This window comes from Lactuca saligna, chromosome 8 (assembly GCF_052625555.1).
Source record: "Lactuca saligna cultivar CGN05327 chromosome 8, ASM5262555v1, whole genome shotgun sequence".
NCBI lineage: Eukaryota > Viridiplantae > Streptophyta > Magnoliopsida > Asterales > Asteraceae > Lactuca > Lactuca saligna.
The window spans coordinates 198,952,424-198,971,728 of NC_136424.1; the positions used below are offsets into that span (position 1 = coordinate 198,952,424).

The 19,305-nt window shown below is 38.2% G+C and overlaps 2 protein-coding genes and 1 pseudogene across 2 annotated transcripts; 2 read left to right on the forward strand and 1 right to left on the reverse strand.

Annotated features, from left to right (window-relative positions):
* Window positions 1–7,180: 7,180 nt before the first annotated feature.
* LOC145010434 (uncharacterized) lies at window positions 7,181–7,576 on the forward strand. The gene has a single exon (XM_078968976.1). It carries the CDS (start codon window positions 7,181–7,183, stop codon window positions 7,574–7,576), a length of 396 nt encoding a protein of 131 aa, XP_078825102.1.
* Window positions 7,577–11,560: 3,984 nt separating this feature from the next.
* Window positions 11,561–12,549, forward strand: LOC145008397 (uncharacterized). Its single transcript, XM_078967022.1, has one exon. The coding sequence runs from the start codon at window positions 11,669–11,671 to the stop codon at window positions 12,365–12,367; it is 699 nt and encodes a 232-aa protein (XP_078823148.1). The 5' UTR covers window positions 11,561–11,668; the 3' UTR covers window positions 12,368–12,549.
* Window positions 12,550–13,349: 800 nt separating this feature from the next.
* On the reverse strand, window positions 13,350–16,089 carry LOC145010435 (protein CANDIDATE G-PROTEIN COUPLED RECEPTOR 7 pseudogene; annotated as a pseudogene).
* Window positions 16,090–19,305: the final 3,216 nt, after the last annotated feature.

Consider the following 19,305-nt stretch of genomic DNA (forward strand, 5'->3'; position numbering starts at 1 on the left):
ATGATCTGTTTGATCGGAATTAGGGGAGACAATATGTTATGCTTTTATGATCCATCGGGATTGGTATGTTAGTGACCTGCTAGGTCGGTGCTCTAGTTACGAGAGAATTCTATGATTGATGATCAGTGAGATAGATATGCTTGATGTTTGTATATGCCGGTATAAGATAGTATGCGCACATGGTTATTTGCTTGTGGGTTGGGTTGAGGCGGTCCTGCTTTGTGCTGAAGGCCAACATACCCTATGAGCGGTCCGGGGAGACTGTAGGCCCACGTGGCGGACCAGTCATGTCGAAGGCTCGGGATAGATTCAGAGAGACTGTAGGCCCAATAGGGGGGACCAGTCAGGCCGATGACCCAGTATGCATGTTGATTGATTGATTGTTTGTTATTGACATGGTTTTTGTTAGTTCGGTATTGGTATTTTCGGGGTAGCTCACTAATCCCTCAGGCTTACAGTTTTCAGTTTATTGTTTCAGGTACTTCAGGAGATCGAGGGAAGGCGAAGGCGTGACCGTACCGCTCCTCATCCTTATGATTTGTTTTAGGACACTCTGATGATAAATGATTTGGAAATGTTTTGTAAAAACAATTACTATTTTTTTTCTTTTGTTAAAATTAAAAGGTTAAATTTGTTGTAAATTTGATGGATGTTACTTGAACTGATTGGATCAAAGTTCGGTAGATGCATTAGATGGCATTCTCTTTGTTGGTTATTAGAGATGTATTGGACCATATATATATATATATATATATATATATATATATATATATATATATATATATATATATATATATATATATAGTTGATAGCTTGTCCAAGTGGGAGACTATTGGAAAATGTGTCCAAGGTCGAAAACTATTGATGATATTTCTAATAATAGCAGGGTCCTCTTGGGTTGTCCCGAATACTCAAATTAAGTATGATAAATAAATGAGGAATTAGTTTATTAATTATTATTTAACAATTTATTTAATATAAAGGGTTGAATATCAATTAATCAATAGTCGATTAATCATGAATATTCTTGAACCCTAGAAAGAAGGGTGGTGGACGAAAATTCCCTTAGGATAAAGGAAATTTCATTTTTAGGGTTATCTATCCCACATGGGTTTTGGGATAAAGCCTTGGAAGGTATCCAAGGCTATAAATAGGGCCTTACGGATTCATTCTTCCTTGCTCATTCTTGGCTTAATTTTTGCCACTTCTTTCTCTCACTTTGTAGACAAACGCTCCTTATAGTTCATCCCTTCATATTTATTCTTTATTATACTCTTTTAAGTTCATTGTGTGTGAACAAATAGAGGGTTTATGGTTTGGGTCCTTTACATCCAAACACGATGGCACGCACGAGAGCTCAAGCAATAAGGTCTTTTGCTGCAAAAGAGGTATATGATTGTTCTTTGTATTTTCATTTTCATAGGGTAGATGTAATTAGTATGAAACCATAGACCCTAGGGTGCATGTACACTTAGGTATATCATAGTTTCGATTTTCCTGCTAACTATTTTAGAGTGTATTTGATGCTAAGAAATCCCAGCAACATTTGCCATTAACTTGGATGATGATTATAAGACCTTTACTGAAGGCTTGACGTCTAGAGATGCTCCTTTGTGGAATGAAGCTATCATGATGAAATTGAATTAATTATGGGTAATGGAATTTGGGAGTTAGATGATCTACCCAATTGGAGGAGACCCATATGATATAAATTAATATTCAAGAGAAAATATCATCCAGATGGATCCATGTCCACCTATAAAGAAAGATTAGTTGCTAAAGGCTACAGGTATCGAGAAGGGATCAATTATTTTGATACATTTGCCCCAATCGTTATGTTTAGTTATATTAGAACTCTCGTAGCAATATCAGCTTTGAAATGATTGTACATTCATCAAATGGATGTGAAGACAACGTTTCTGAATGGTTATCTCAAGGAGGAGATTTACTTGGAGCAACTTGAAGGTTTCGTGATACTTGGACATGAATATAAAGTCTGTAGACTTGTTAAATCCTTGTATAGATTTAAGCAAGCTCCCAAACAATGATATGATAGATTTGACAACGTTATGTATGCTTTCAGATTTCATCATAATAGTGCTGACATGTGTATTTATTCCAAAATGCACTTCCGAATACATAATTGTTATATGTCTTTGTGACAACCCGAAATTTCTAGCTTACATTCTTCATTTTTTTTTTATCAAAGTTAGCTTCGTTTTGCTATTTTATGATGAGGTTTTGGGTCTAAAAGAGTTCTTAAAGCTTAGTATAATTGAGATACGTGTCGGATGATGGGTTAGATTGGGTGTAGCATCGAAAAATCGGGCCAAACACACAAAACCAGGTGTGTGCGGCCAGTCAGCTGCACACAGGCCAACCACACACCCCTCCAGCCGCACTCACCCCCTATATATACTATCCTTGGTCATTTTGATCATTTCTTACACTTTTACAAAGGTAGGACTCGAAAATCCTCTCAAGTATCATTCGGAAAGGTAACATCTTTCACCAAGAACACCATGTGTTCTGGCAGCACACATGGCCGCACACACGTGTTGGCAGCACACCTGGCCACACATACAATATAGTGTGTATTTTGGCCATACACTCTCTTGTATAGCCTTATAACCCTTCGTACAATCATATATGGTTGTAACACTTCAATATAAGTGTTTACTAGTCCCTAAGGTGGTCCCAAACTCAATATTTAGTGGTTCGTAACGCTAGTTATATTCATATATGTATCAATAAATGCTAAATAAGATTCGCGTGTGTACTCAAGTCAACACTTGGGACTTAGCAACTCATCCCACATTTTCTTCAGAACCACTCACTACATGTGAGTTCATACCCCTTAATCAAAGGTTTAAATGTTTTTAAATGCTTTTATGGGGTGGGGGGGATACAAGTTGAACAATTATAGTTATTATATCAATCACATGTGATTAATAACTACCAAACAAGTAGTATTATTACTTGTTAAACTGTTTACTAAACTGTTTTACCTCAAACTGTTTTACAAAACCCTTTTTACTTGTCAAACACTTTTACTTAAACTCTTTTATACATATATATTGTCAAATGCCTGCCTATATATGTATAGTTATATAAGAAATGTTAAAAGGACTTAGGAAGGCTAACTCGTTTTAATTCCTTTTCCTTGTTTGGATGTGGCTTTAAGGCATCAGTTATCCGTCCGAAGGTGGTTTAAATATTAATTGAATATCATGTATACATATATAGTCATAAAAGTTCTTTCATTTAGATCCATACCTTTGGGTAGCAAAGGTATTCAATCATGATCATACATTGTTAGTAAACTACTATAGGAGTAGTTTAGGAAGATACTAATACTAGTACTAGAACAAAGAAACATAAAAAGAGTCAGTTCATACAGGAGTCAAGAGATACAATTCCCTTGGGTAGCAAGGGTATACAAACACGTTAACATAGTGATGAGAAACAAACATAGAACATAGTGATGAGAAACAAACATAATACATAGTAATGAGAAACAAACATAATACATAGTGATGAGAAACAAACATAATACATAGTGATGAGAAACAAACATACAAGATAGACAGAGAAAGAACACACAATACAGCTAGCACATACATTACATATACATTACATTCAGTTATGTGAGCCATTAAACGGGTCATGGCACTACCTGCCATGACCGTTTTTGTATCCAGAATCTCCTTAATTGGGGAGCGTATGAGTTTGCGTATAGATCTATACTGGATTGACTATCCTACACCTTGTTGCTCGCTACAATGGGACTTGCAAGTGTACGGGTGCCAAATGTCATTTCTTACGGCGTCTTACATCGTCGTTTTACTATTGAGTCGGTAGTAGGGTACAGGTCGATCACGTGGTACTTTAAATAACAATTGGTTTAAGGTACTTAGTACATCAGTAGTTACTTAATACAACACTACAGTACTGTAATATTTTCCTATTACATTCACTTCGTGAACATTCACACGATGCATGGTAATGTGTAAACTATATTTTTGGTTAATGATAGTCGGATTTGGGAAAATACACACTCTTACAAGAGACACACACACAGTTACTAGATGCCTTGGTAGAAGGCTACTTTTAGTAGGAAACATAGGGTTTTCTAGGATAGTTCAAACAAATACAAACTTTACAAAACTTATACATTACATCTTACAAATGCTTTCATACGAACACAGACACTAATATGCTTATGATCTCACTAGCATTAAGCTGATACTCGCTTTCAAAATAACTTGTATTCTCAGGTCACCACTAGACAGGTACGGGTGCCGAGCTTTTGAGAAGATGGAGTTCATTCAAGACGCATCTTTTATTTTGATATGTATATTTTTGGTGTCTATAACCTTGACAGAACACACATGTATGAAATTATATTATTAATGCAATGGATTATGTTGTTGCTTGTTTACTACTATTCATTGTTGTGATATTGTACATGACTTTCTCCACCCCCGAACGATTCCGCCGTTCAGGTTTTGGGGTGTGACAGTCTTTATGTTGATGATATGTTAATCATTCGCACTCACCTAGAAGGTATCCTTGAGACGAAGAAATACCTATCCTTGAACATTAAGATGAAAGATCTTGGAGAAGTTGATACAATTTTTGGTATCTGTGTGAATAGGACATGCGGTCAATTTCTCTAAGTCAACCTCATTACATAAAGAAATTTTTGACAAAGTCTCAACATTTGAATTTTAAGGAATTAAACACTCCTTTTGATTTAAGTGTGAAACTTAACGTGAACTCTAGCCGAGTGGCTCAACTAGAATATGCAAGTGCAATTTGAAGCATGATGTATATAATACATTACACTCAACCTGACGAAGAACTGGAAGGCAATGGGTATACTGTAAATCCAGGGATAAAGCACTGAAAGTCAGTGGGTAGAGTATTGGGATACCTGAAAAGAATAAGTACTTTTGAGTTGACATATTTGTCATTAAATGAAATACTAGAAGGGTATTATGATGCTAGTTGGATAGATCACATCAGTGACTCAAAATCCACAAGTGGTTGGATTTATACTCTAGATGACAGTGCTATTTCTTGGGTGAGCAAGAAACGGATATGCATCATTCAACGATGGAAGCAGAGCTAACTTCCTTAACAACAACATGCAAAGAGGCAGAGTGTATTCGAGATTTACTCATGGATATCCGTCTGTTGGATATTCCAATGCCATATATACCCATGTACTGTGACAGTGAGGCCACACTGTCTAAAAGTACATAATATGGTATATACTGGAAATTCGAGACATGTAGGTCTACAACAGAACTTTGTGAGACAACTAATTAAAAGTGGTACCATCGAGGTTGTCTATGTCAAGACAAGTAGGAACTTAACAGATTCGTTAACCAAACCTCTGACGAGAGATTTAGTAACATCTAGCATGAGTTTCATGCGTTTAAAACCACAATAGAATCGCTTAGTAATGAAAACACAACTTGACATTAGTGCTCCTAATTCTCAGGTTTAAAGGGTAACAACGGAGTAACTAACGATAGAAGGTACTATCATTAATGATAAATCCATGTGAGGTAGGATAATACATCATTGCCGAGAACGAGGTTGAGTTACGACTCTTAACAAAGTTTTGGAGACATCTAAGCAACGAAGATGTTGTAAAACCTTGCATATATGATATGCAGGTGGTGCCGCCTAAAGTGAATATTAGTGGTTTATCTTCTAAAGGGTCGTGAAAAGTATTTATAGCGCATGGCCATATTAACGCTCATGGAGAACGCAAAGACGACATGTGATGTGAGGGGGTAAACTGGAGAGGTCACAAGGTTCATGGTTTAAACCTATAAGGATACCATTAAATTAGTCTCTTCTTATTTGTTCCTATTAAATTAGGGTTTAATCTTTGTGACACCCAAGTAACATCATATGTGAGTGAAATGAAACTTTCCAATTTAGTGGAGGATTTTCGGAAATTATAGAGGAAATATTGGAAGTTGACAAGTTTCCTCTATCCCACATTGGTGGGGGAAGAAACCTTTTGTGAGCTAATAAATAATTTCCCTTAAAAGACCTTAAAAGGCTTTAGTAGATCAAATGAATGTGCCAAACCTACACATGTGCACCTAGCCTAGCCTAGCACTAGCTGACGTCGAGAGTGTGTGAAATAGCGCGATTTAGGCGCACTTGGCATTACGGATGACGCATCAGTTGCTTGGGGCTGAAGAACTTTTATTTTTGGTGAAGTTCGAGTCAAGTCGGTTTGACCGATCTGGTCAAACGGTTAAATTCATGAATAAGGTAATAAAATTTTCTGAAAGGCCCAGAAGATGCCTTGCTTGGAGAGCAAGGCATTTCCCTAGGGACCTTTATTGCCTCCTAAGGTTTTGATACCTATAAATACAACTCCTTATGAGCCGTATTCCACACACGAAATCCGAAGCTCTCTTCCTCTCTTGACGATTTTTTCCAGCTTTCCGAGTATTCATTTTGCGTTTATTGTTTTCCATTTTTGTTGGAAACTTGATAAAATCTATCTTAAACCCTGGGGTTTTACTCTATTGCTTACAACCGATAGAAGCGAAATAAAACCTTTAAAAACAGGAGTGCGATCCGTGCAATTATTCCACTTTCAAGATCAGCCTAGATTGGTTTTACCTTACTGGTCTTGCGTTGACTTTTTACAAATACTACAAGTTAATAAAATATCATGTAGTTTTAGCAAAATGTTCTACAAATTAGAAAATATTTCATATTAGAAAGGTCTGTAAGGAACAATGGTAAATAAAAGAATATTTTATAACATATTTATAAAACTGTTTTTTTTATGGTATAGTTACGCCTCATATTTGGATATTTTAGTGATTAAATTCGTTTAATCATATTTAATATATTAATCATATGTTAAATAAAACAAATTAAAGTGTGTTAACTCAACCTAACCCATTTCAAAGCTCCCGCATTTCACCTTGGCGCCGTAAAACCCTTGTTGTCTAGCCCAAAATACTTGTTGCGCCATATCCCTCCCGCCATAATAAACCCCCCAAATCACCATCTATAAGATGTCGTCTCTATCTGTGTCACTATTCACACATAATAGTTTCATTTCTAGACCTAATTCCTTCAAAATCATACAAATCTTTTGGCTCTTCGTTTGTGTTTTTACAGAGATATCTGAGAGATGGTGGTAGCTTTAGGTCATGGAAAGTTTTATGGAAGTGACCTCCCAAGACCACGGATCTACACAAACATCAAGAACAACTCCTACCGAGTCGAACCGTCTGTTTCTGTTATAGATCCTTTAATGTCGTGGGTAGAAGAAGGTCATTGGTCAATGGGTGGCTTGAACGTTAACCGCCATCGTCTTCAAGGTCGTATCGAAGGCAACGTCGAGAAACTTTGGAGCCAGATCGAGGAGGTAATCAAGAAGAAAGAATCCCTAAGCCCACCATTGTCAAAGAGAAAACCCATTTCCAAATCGTTGGGAAAATCCGCTAAAAGGAAAGTGTCTGAGGTGGATCGGAGTCGAAGCCTGTCGCCGCCGCCAGCTCCGTTAGCTAACAAGCAGAAGAGGTGATGTCTGGGTTTTATTGATGCGGACGATGAAGGTGAAGAGAACATTCCGACTAGAAAGTTTCTGGTGAGGAAGCTTTCTGATGAGTTCTATCTTGTTGCGAATACAAAGAAAAGTCCGACGAGAAGCTATACAGGTGTTGAGTCTGAGGTGGAGATAATCGCTTTAAGGACTTGGGGTCAGAAAATGGTGACTGGGGAGCCGATGAAGGGTCGGAAAATGGTGACTCGGGGTCAAAAAATTGGTGAAAGACAGCAAGGGGGGTCGATGCTATATGGGTCATCGTGGATCGATTGACCAAAGTGCCCATTTCCTAGCCATACGGGAGAGTTCGTCGGCAGAGAAGTTGGCCTACCTGTACGTCAGAGAGATTGTCTCTCGCCATGGGGTTCCAGTTTCTATCGTTTCCGATCGAGATGTCAGGTCTACTTCTCGTTTTTAGCAGAAGTTCCACGAGGAACTGGGTACGATACTGCATTTTAGGACGACGTTCCATCTGCAGACTGCTAGGTAGAGTGAGCGGACCATTCAGACCCTCGAGGACATGTTGAGGGCGTGCGTCATTGATTTCGGTGGGAGTTGGGATTCCCACCTACCGCTTGCTGAATTCGCCTACAACAACAGCTATCATTCCAATATTGGATCCACGCCTTTCGAGCTATTATATGGGCGGAAGTGTAGGACCCCAGTCTGCTTTGGCGAGGTTGGGCACAGGGTGATGGGTCGGACAGAGGTAGTTCTGTAAACTACCGAGATGATATAGCAGATTAGACAACGACTGCAAACCGCTCAGAGCCTGCAGAAAAGTTATGCCAACCGATGTCGATCTGAGCTGGAATTTCAGGTGGGTGACATGGTTCTTTTGAAGGTCTCGCCCTGGAAGGGTGTGATCCGCTTCAGGAAGAGGGTAAAATTGGGTCCCCGTTACATTGGGTCGTTCAAGATTGTTACCGGGGTTGGCAGGGTGGCCTATAGTCAAGAGCTTTCCGGAGGAGCTTAGTCGGATCCACAACACATTTCATGTTTCGCAATTGCGAAAATGCATTATAGACTAGGAGGCGGTGGTATCGTTGGATGACATTCAGGTCAATGAGCGCCTGAAATACGTGGAGAGGCATGTGGCTATTTTGGAAAGGAAGAAGAAGATTTTGCGGAACAAGGAAATACCTTTAGTAAAGGTACAATAGGAACATCGGAAGGGATCCGAGTGGATATAGGAGCTGGAGGCGGAGATGCGCGAGCATTACCCGGCATTGTTTATTCCAGCAGACTTCGAGGGTGAAGTCTAGTTCAAGTGGGGGAGAGTTGTAACTCCTCGATTCTCAGGTATTGCTTAAATAAGATTTATTGGGTTAAGCTCTACTCGACGAGTTGGTTGACCTACTCGTCGAGTAGTAGTTGGATGAGATCGTCGAGTTGGTTGACCTACTCGTCGAGTAGTAGTTGGATGAGATCGTGTGTTTAGTGACCTACTCGACGAGTCCATATTGGGACTCGACGAGTAGGAGCTGGCAGATGAAACCATAAATCTTGGGGTTTGCACCCCTATTTAAAGGAACCTTAGCCTCCTTTGGGCCTCTTTACAGTTCTAGAGAGTCCTAAGAGACTTTATACGCGTGTGGGTGCCTTGGTGTGGTGTTTGAAGCTTGGAAAGAGAATATAGGAGGAAGAAAACTAAGAGTGCAAAGGAATTGAAGCAAGGAAGGAGTGGGAAGCAGGAATTACTTAAGCTGGTATCCTTTGGAGGTATCAAAGTGCCATCCTTACTTCCCTTTTTCCTTTTTTTTTTCTTTTTAGTTTCTAGGGATTTTTATGGATTTTCAAGTTGGTATGATGAGCTATGGGCTAGATCTGAAGTTGTAACTTCATATCTGGACCCTCCTTGGATTCTAGAAGCATAAAGTTTCAATTTTGGTCATGATTAAGGTCCCTCTTCAGCATGAAGTTCCATTAAGAACTTAAAATATACATTTAGGGCCTTTATAGCCATGCATGCACGTAAAGTTTGCAACTTTACATGATAAGCATGCCCTAGAAGCTTGGATCTGTGAATCGGAGCTGCTGCATGGCTCAAAACAAGTATGTATGGAAAGTAGACTGAATGGACTCGGCGAGTCGCAAGGTCGACTCAGAGAGTCACATGAAGATGGCCGTGAACTCGACGAGTTGGATGAACAACTCGGCGAGTCCGATGAAGATTGCCATAAACTCGACGAGTTGAAGAACAACTCGGCGATTCGGATGAGTTTTCCCTAGAATATGTATGTGTGTGTATCTGTCGAGTTGCAAGGAGGGAACTCGACGGGTGGCCTTAAAGTTTGAACGAGAATCAAAGGAACTCGACGAGTCACCCCGATGACTCGACGAGTTGGATTGTACTTCAAGGAACTCGGCGAGTTGGGGTCAACATGGACTGTTGACCTTGACTGAGGACTTTGACTTTGATCAGGGGTTGACTAGTGGGTTACAGAGTACCTTATAAGGTTAAGGACTTATGAGTATGTTGTACTATGATAATAGCTGGTGGAGCCTGTGTCAAGTGATCCGAGAGTTAGAGTTTACCTTTCGAGTCGACATCTGCAAGGTGAGTTATCCTCGCTGTATCGATAGGGTCTACTACACCAAGGCCGACCCTTTAATTGTTATTGCTATGGTATGCTACATGTGGTTATGATCTGTTAGATCGAAATCAGGGTAGACAGTATGTTATGCTTTTATGATCCGTAGGGATTGGTATGTTAGTGATCTGTTAGGTCGGTACTCTAGTTACAGGAGAATTCTATGATTAATGATCAGTGAGATAGATATGTTTGATGTTTGCATATGCGCACATGGTTATTTGCTTGTGGTTGGGTTGAGGCAGTCCTACTTTGTGCTGAAGACCAATATACCCTATGAGTGGTCCGGGGAGACTGTAGGCCAACGTGGCAGACCAGTCATGCCGAAGGCTCGGGATAGACTCAGACAGACTGTAGGCCCGGTAGGGCGGTCCAGTCTGGCCGATGGCCCAGTATGCATCTTGATTGATTGATTATTCCTGATATGGTATTGTTAGTGTGGTATTGGTATTTTCGAGGTAGCTCACTAAGCCCTCGAGCTTACAGTTTTCAGTTTATTGTTTCAGGTACTTTAGGAGATCATGGCAAGGCGAAGGCGTGACTGTACCGCTCCTCATCCTTATGTTATGATTTTTGGGAGACTTTGATGGAAAATGATTTGAAAACATTTTGTAAACAATACTATTTGGTTTTTATTTATGATTGAAAAAGTTTAAATTTTACGTAAAATTTATGGATGTTCCGTATTCCACACACGAAATTCGAAGCTCTATTCCTCTCTTGACGATTTCTTCCTGCTTTCTAAGTATTCATTTTGCGTTTATTGATTTTCATTGCTATTGGAAACTTGGTAAATCTGCATTAAACCCTAGGGTTTTACTCTGTTGCTTACAACCGATAGAAACGAAATAAAACCTTAAAAAACAGGAGTGCGATCCGTGGAATTATTCCACTTTAAAGATCAGCCGTTAACAAATTGATTTTACCTTACTGTCTTGCATTTACATTTTACAAATACTAAAGTTACAAAATTCTTATGTAGTTTTAGCAAAATGTTTTACAAATTAGAAAATATTTCAAATTAGAAAGGTTCCTAAGGAACCATAGTAAATAGAAGAATATTATATAACATATTTATAAAACTGTTTTTTTTTTTTTTTTTTTTTTTTTTTTTTTTTTTTTTTATGGTATAGTTACGCCTCATATTTGGATATTTTAGTGATTAAATTCGTTTAATCGTATATAATATATTAATCAAAGGTTACATAAAACAAATTAAAGTGTGTTAACCCAACCTAACCCATTTCAAAGCTCCCGCATTTTACCTTGGCGCCGTAAAACCCTTGTTGTCCCGCCCAAAATACTTGTTGCGCCATACCCCTCCCGCCATAATAAACCCCCAAATCACCATCTATAAGATGTCGTCTCTATCTGTTTCACTACTCACACATAACTGTTTCATTTCTAGACCTAATTTCTTCAAAATCATACAGATATTTTGGCTCTTCGTTTGTGTTTTTACATAGAGATCTGAGAGATGGTGGTAGCTTTAGGTCCTGGAAAGTTTTATGGAAGCGGCCTCCCAAGACCACGGATCTACACAGACATCAAGTACAACTCCTACCGAGTCGACCCACCGGTTTCTGTTACAGATCCTTTAATGTCGTGGGCAGAAGAAGCTCACTGGTCAATGGGTGGCTTGAACGTTAACCGCCATCGTCTTCAAGGTCGTATCGAAGGCAACGTCGATAAGCTTCGTAGCCAGATCGAGGAGTCAATCAAGAAGAAAGAATCCCTAAGCCCGCCGTCGTCAAAGAAAAAACCCATTTCCAAATCGTCGGAAAAATCAGCCAAGAAGAAGAAAGGGGCTGAGCTGGATCGGAGTCGAAGCCCGTCGCCGCCGCCAGCTCCGTTAGCTAACAAGCGGAAGAGGCGATTTCTGGGTTTGGTTGATGAGGACGATGAAGATGAAGAGAACATTCCGGCTAGGAAGTTTCCGGTGAGGAAGCTTTCTGATGAGTTCGATCTTGTTGCGAATACAAAGAAAAATCCGGCGAGAAGCTCTAGAGGTGTTGAGTCTGAGACGGAGACAATCGCTTTAAGGACTCGGGGTCAGAAAACGGTGACTGAGGAGCCGATGAAGGGTAAGAAGCGATTGAGAAAGATTGGTGAAATTACAAATGTTGATGCATCTTCTCCTTCCAGGATTTCATCGAGAGTGGTTAAGCGTGTGTAAACTCCATTGTAATAAAGAAAGTTGGAATTAGAGGAAGCATATCGATAACATTGAAATTAATTTCCATCGCATGTTCAATAGAGAAATTTAGAATTAGGAAAGTTGAGTTTTTTTTTGTGTTTTTTCGTAACAGGGGTTTATTTAAGAAAACCTTTCTGCTTAATGATATTGAATTGTCAAAATTGAAGGCAGTTTAATTAGAAAAAACAAATATTTGTTTAACATTATGCTGTAATTGTTGAGTTATTGTCTTTGTTATAAAACATTTATATTGTTCATTATATTGTTGAATGAGGCGGGCTTTGTTTGTCTAGGTAACTGGGCCTTTTGGATGTTTTCGATTCTAAGCCCAACTGATTAAAATAATAACATTCAAACTATAGTTGTTAAAGATAAAATATATGACTCATACTAAATTAGAAGATAAAAAATAAGTTAAATATCAATAAAGAGTTTGTAATCTAAAAGTAATGATTACAACTATAGATGAAAGATAAAAGTGATGTTTAATACGAATGAATTGAATACTTAGCTACGTATCTCATGCATTTGTATACTTTTTAGATTTTACATTTGAAAATAACATTAACAAGGGAGAAAATGACACATTAGTCCTACGTTATTTTACATATTTACCCATTGAGTCTCTTAAATATTTTCCGTGCTTTATAAGGGAATAAACTTTGTTGTAAATTGTTTTTTTAGTCCCTCTAACCTGTATTAGCCGGTTTGATGTTCCACGTTTTCATTTCCTCATTTAAAAATCAAAACACCATTTGTTCTTGTCTCAAAATCCATTAAAAAATAAAAAATCGGAGACACACCCTCAAAATCAAGCTCTCCCTAGAACAACAAATCATTTGCTCGACGTTAATGGTGTTTTAGCGACTCTATACTTCATGAGCAGATTGAAGAAGGTTTACCTTGTTGAATTATCTTGTTACAAAACTGATGGCGAAAGGCAAGTGAAGGTTGGTTTCATCTACTCAGATTCAACTTCAAGTTTGAATTTTGAGCAACACCCAAATGATTGTATATGAATAAAAAAGTATCTAATCACAAACAAATAAAACTGTTTAAAAAAAGTCAGCGTGGCCAAATTCATAGCAGCTTTTCCATCTGTCTTTAAGGTCTCCTTCAATAAACAAATCGACCAGAAGAAGATAGGATAAAGAATTACGCAATAACAAATGAGACTACCAACAAGAACTATTGGTTCCATGTTATCAAATTCTGAATGAATAGCCCTGTTTCCCTAATTACTATAGAAGCTATGTTCGCTACAACCTGAAGTGGTATTACAATCATTAGAACTTTCTTCCCTTTCTCTTGCAAGAATGGTTTCAGAAAACAACCATCTAGTACCAACCAACACGATCATGGTGAATAAAAGCACCGTCTGCAAGAATTGACACGTGTAAAACAGTACATCCATGGGTTGTACCTGTAATTTTTATCTTATGTTTCTCCTCTGCCGCACATAGTAAGTTGAGTGATTTCACGATCAGCAACACGACCATCAAGAAATGGATCCGATGAACGGATCCTATGTTGTTAAAGCATTCGAGAACCCAGAGAACTAGGAAACAGATGTAAACGATGAATAAAAGTATGTAAAAGGATGGAATACTTCCAGCTCGACATTGATTTCATCACCTGTGAAGAGTCGATGAAGTATCCAAATATAAATAGTCAAAATTGATTTCCTAAATAGTCAAAATTAGCTTCCAAATTGATTCTCATTCACCGTAAATGGCCCGATTCAAAGTCAAAGGAGGAAATTTTCAAAGGAAGAAGTTAAAGTCAATTTCTTTGTTGAGGTGGTCAAGAAGTTACCGGCTTACCCCTTCATTTCTTGAAAAGGGACCAATTTGATCCGACAAAAATAAGTTTACTCCCTCATAAAGCACGGGCAATAATTAAATGACTCAATGAGTAAATGTGCAAAACATCATAAAACTAATGTGTCATTTTCCCTAACAAGGAACACATGTTTTTCCAATTTGGTGGAAATTGTTCAAGAAAATAAACAAGTGATTTCAATGACAATGATCAAATATTTGAGACAAAAACTACTATTAGAACATCCATACACACATTGATTGAAATTTATGGCTTCAAAACCCTCTTTTAACCACTTTGTAATTGTTTTTTTTCAAGTGTTTATCTTTTAATATCTATAAACAAGATTTTTTTAAAGCTTATTGGTGTGTTGCATTTTGAAAAACTCAATGGATATAACTTATTTATATTTTAAATATTATTTTATATATTTTACCTTATAAATTATATTAGTACGACTCATAGATAATCTTTGTGAAAAAAAAAAACTCCTCAATTACGGATGTTAGTTATAAATATACTTTTTTGTTTGTTGATTTTATGAATATAGTTTAACATTTTTATTTTTAAATATTTTTTGAATTTAAGGTAGCCATGTTGATTGTTCGGGATGTTGACATATTGTTGATAACATAAATATTTGGCTTTTTTTGAATAAAAATATACATTTGATTTTTCAATAGAAAAATGAAGGGAAGTTTTTGGACATTTTATATTTTGAGATACTATACAATCATTATTAATATGAAAAAATGGATGGCTACAACCTAATAACGAACTACATCCGTCCATCATTATACCATCCGTTGTTACTTTCTTATAGCTTTTGATCATCCGTTATACCCACCACATATCACATATGTGGTGGGTGTCACATCAACACCACATTTCACTACTACTAACATGGAATACTTATCACTAAACACACCACTCTACCTTATTTTTTTATTTAAATTTAATTCAAAAATACATTAAAATTATTTTTTTAATACTAGTTTTTCCATTAAATTAAAATACCAAATTACATTAAATAAAAACTACATTAATTGAAATTAAAAAAAAAAAGATAAAAACAACAATCAAAATAAAAATTACATTAGTTAAATTTAAAAATAAAAAAAAACATTAAAAAAAAACTAAAAATTCCAACCATAAATAAAATAAACTACCCCCTACGCCTACGTCGGGCTCGAACCGACTCTTTCATTGCTTAGAAAAGTTCCAAGTTTTCGCCCTCAAGGTCGTCCACTTTCATTTTTAAGATTTCCATATCGGTTTTTGTTTGGAGTGTCTCTTGTGCCTCTTGAAATGATGTTTGTGCTTCGATCATTTTTTATTTCATCCGAGTCATCACCTCAGCCTTCGTTTCTTGAAGTTGCACATATCGATCAAATTTATCACCAAACATATCCATAACACTAGAATTCGCCAAACATATCCATAACACTAGAATTCGAAGATGTTGACGCCACTTTTTTTGCTTTATTTCTTCCAACGGGCCGACGAAGAGGTTGGTCGTTTTCAAGATCTATTGGATCGTCGTTGATGTCGATGTGTGTTCGGCCGTCCGATTGTTGAGAAGTTCCATCGGGGTTTCTCGAACGCTTTGAACCGGAAGATTGGGAACTTCCTTCCGTTTGCTCTTTCCATTTTGGGGCGTCTTTCAATTTTAGCCACGGTTTCATATACGGAAAAACTTTGCGTGTTGGCGTTGTTTTCTCAAATTGGTCCATGGCCGCCTTGAAAACATCAAAATCGTTTGAGCCACTTTTGCGTATGTTTAGGAGGTTGTTGTAGGTTTCTCCAAACTCGGTGCATTTTAGTCGAATATCTCGCCATTTCGACGTAATTTGATCGACATTTCGAGTTTCACTTCCCATTAACTCGTAAAAAATGACTCGGACTTTTTCCCAAAAACTTCTGTAAGGCTGGCTATCTCCTACAATTGGATCTTCGGAAGCTGCCACCCATGCCTCCGCTAACTTTTCTTCTTATTCTTTTGTCCATGGGACCCTTTCTTGGGTGGTAGTGGGTCGGGCCGGTTTTTTTTCCTTTTTTCTTTTTTGGTTGAGGTGGTGGTGAAGGTTGCGTTTCCGGAACAAAATCCGGCGAAAGTGGTGGTTGTGAGCTTGGTGGTTGTTGTTGTTGTGACGATTGTTGTTGTAGTTGTTGGAATTGTTGAAATTGTTGGTATTGTTGTTGCACTTGTTGTTGTTGGAAAGCCGGAAAAGGTTGATATTGTTGTTGAAAAGTGGTGATTGTTGGATATGGGAACCACTTTGAAGTAGATTGATAAAACCGCCTTGAGGTGACTCCATAGCCGGGAATCGGCGAGGTGCCGTATCTAACGCAAAAACGTTATCGGGTTTGTGATTTCTGTAGTTTGGAGGGGTGTTTTGGTTGGGATCCATGGTTTTTGGTTGTGAAGATGTTGTGTGTAGTTTGTGTATAAAGAAAGAAAAAGAATGGTGTATAAATTAAGAAGTTAAGGTGTTGTATTTATAGGTAAATAAAGTGGGTAATTTTTTTTTATAACCAAATTAGCTGTTCAACGGCTAGCAGCAACGATCAAAATGGGGATTCGATTTGATTGGGCGTTTACATCCGTTGTGTGGAACACGAATGACCACGAGCGTGGGCTACCACGAACCACCGGGGCGGTGTGCACGACCGTGGTTGGTGGCCACCTCAACCATGAAGTGCCTCGTGGTTAGTATACCATACGACCTTATAGGGATGATGGCTACACACGTAATATTGCCTATAAATATGTGCTCACTTTTAGCTTGATAAAACAATCAAGGTTTAATAACACGTGAGTTTTTTTGTTAAGTGTAGAGAGTGGTTTATTTTGTAGATGTTCACAAGAGTAGTATGTAGCTTCTTATGCTTGGAGTAGTTGCTTGTGTTTGGTGGAGTCTACATTTGCTTATGCTTGGAGGTGGATAACACTATTTATACTTTCAGCAGGCTGACTTAGGTTTTCTTAGGGAGGAGGGATTCATTTCCTCCCAACTCACTCAACCCACTGTCACATTAATTTTTGTCTCTCATGTTTCTTCATCTTTCCAACCCATAACATACATAAATTCTATCTTTCTCAACCCACTCAATTAAAAAAATACAAAACAACTAAGGTACAAGTTTTAAAACATATGGTACAAGAGAAATGAGAGAGAGGATAAAGTGGGTTCGTGAAACTAATTAAACAATCCGCTGAAGAACGAGTGGTACCGACGATAACTATATTGTTAGTTAAGTTTTTACCTTGATTGTTTTGTATTTTTTTTAATTGAATGAGTTGAAAAAGAGAGAGTTTCTGTGTGTTGTAGGTTGGGAAAGATGAAGAAAAATGAAAGAGAAAAACTGATGTGACAGTAGGTTCAGCGGGTTGGGAGGGAATGACTCCCTCCTCCCTTAAAGAGCAAGCTTGACTCGATTGGTTAGTAGGCTATATATCAGTGTTGAAAAAGACCCATGATGCTTCAGCACATATTTATTAAATCAACCACTCTATAAATAATTTCATTGATTGTAACGCTAATGTTCATTACAAGTACAACCTTTTATGGTAGAAAATAATCAATCTCTCTCACTCTCACTCGCGTTCGATGTAGACGTAACTGTAAAGATAAAAGTAAATAGAGCAGTAGTTTAAATTATAGATAGGATTTGTATAAGTTGTATTTATCAGATCCTTTAGAATAGGATTATCAGTTGTGATTCTTGTAATATATAATGAGACTAAACCCAAGAGGTTAATTATGCCAAATACACTTTCTGACTTGGTATCAGAGCTAGATCCAAATTCGAAACCCTAGTTTTCTATCCGGCACTTTGATTCCCCTTCAAAGAGTATTTCTCTTCTTTCTCCAATGATGTCAGCCCCAGTCAAGTCCTCTACCATCATTACGACTATATCTTGCAAGCTAACCCGCTCCAACTTCCTCCTATGGAAAGCGCAAGTGGTCCCTATTCTAAAGGGATTCCAACTCTTTGGCCACCTTGATGGCACTACACCAGCCCCTTCAGCCATGATAACTACAGGGACGAGTACCACCGCGAAGGAAGTTGAACCCCCAAAAGAATCCCCAAATCCTGAGCATAACGCCTGGGTCATCCAAGATCAGGCTGTGATTGGTGGTCTCCTATCCTCGATGACAGAGGAAGTTCTTCCCTAATTAATTCGTTGCACCAGCACTGCTCAGGAGCTGCGGTCAGCGCTCTACACCATGTTCTCTGCTCAGCACCGTGGAAATTCAATTCAGATTCGTACACAACTTTCAACTACAAAGAAAGGAGACCTAAGTGCTGTTGAATACTATCAGAAAATGTCTGGATTCGCTAATACAATGGAGAATATTGGACAACCAATGAACGATGAGGAAGTAATAGGTTATATGCTGATTGGATTGGGACCAGGACATGGCAATTTGTTTACTGCCATAACAGTTCTCAGCAACGAACGAAAGGTTACACTTCCAGAATTCTACTCTTATCTAATAGCACATGTAACATCCCAAGTTCAGAAGTGAAAGTTCAGGGTTCAAAGTGTAAATAAGGATGGTATACTCAGCGAGTCCATGGGTATACTCGGCGAGTTGAGTCGTGATTTTGGTCGCGTGTTAAGTGGCCAACTCGGCGAGTCGGCGGTTGGACTCTGTGAGTTAGTGCTGAAGAGAGAAAAACCCTAATCTTCGGGATTGCACCCTATTTAAAGGACTTAATGTCCTCCATTCAGTCCCCTTAACCCCCTTTGAAGTCCAGAAAACCCTAGATCCGTTGGTGAGAGCATTGGAGCTTTGAGAAGTGATTAGTGAAGAGATTTTGAAGATTTAGAGGATTGGAGCAAGGGGCTTTGCAGAGATTGGGATTATTCTTCAGTTGGAGCTTTCTTTTGAGGTAATATTTGTGGAAGTTTGGGGAGCATATCTAGTGTTATGTTGGGTTTGGAGGATGGATCTGAGGTTTCTACTTCAGATCTGGGATTGAGATGATTCAGAAGTGCATTAAGTCCCTGTCCTTGAGTTGTTGGTGAAGCCTTCTTGTCCCAAACCCTAGCCTTGAGTGTTTATGGCTTAGATCTCTTTGGATTC

Bases quoted from the DNA above. Each gene is read 5' to 3' on its own strand.
- LOC145008397 (XM_078967022.1), top strand. From the start codon at position 11,669: ATGGTGGTAGCTTTAGGTCCTGGAAAGTTTTATGGAAGCGGCCTCCCA.
- LOC145010434 (XM_078968976.1), top strand. From the start codon at position 7,181: ATGGTGGTAGCTTTAGGTCATGGAAAGTTTTATGGAAGTGACCTCCCA.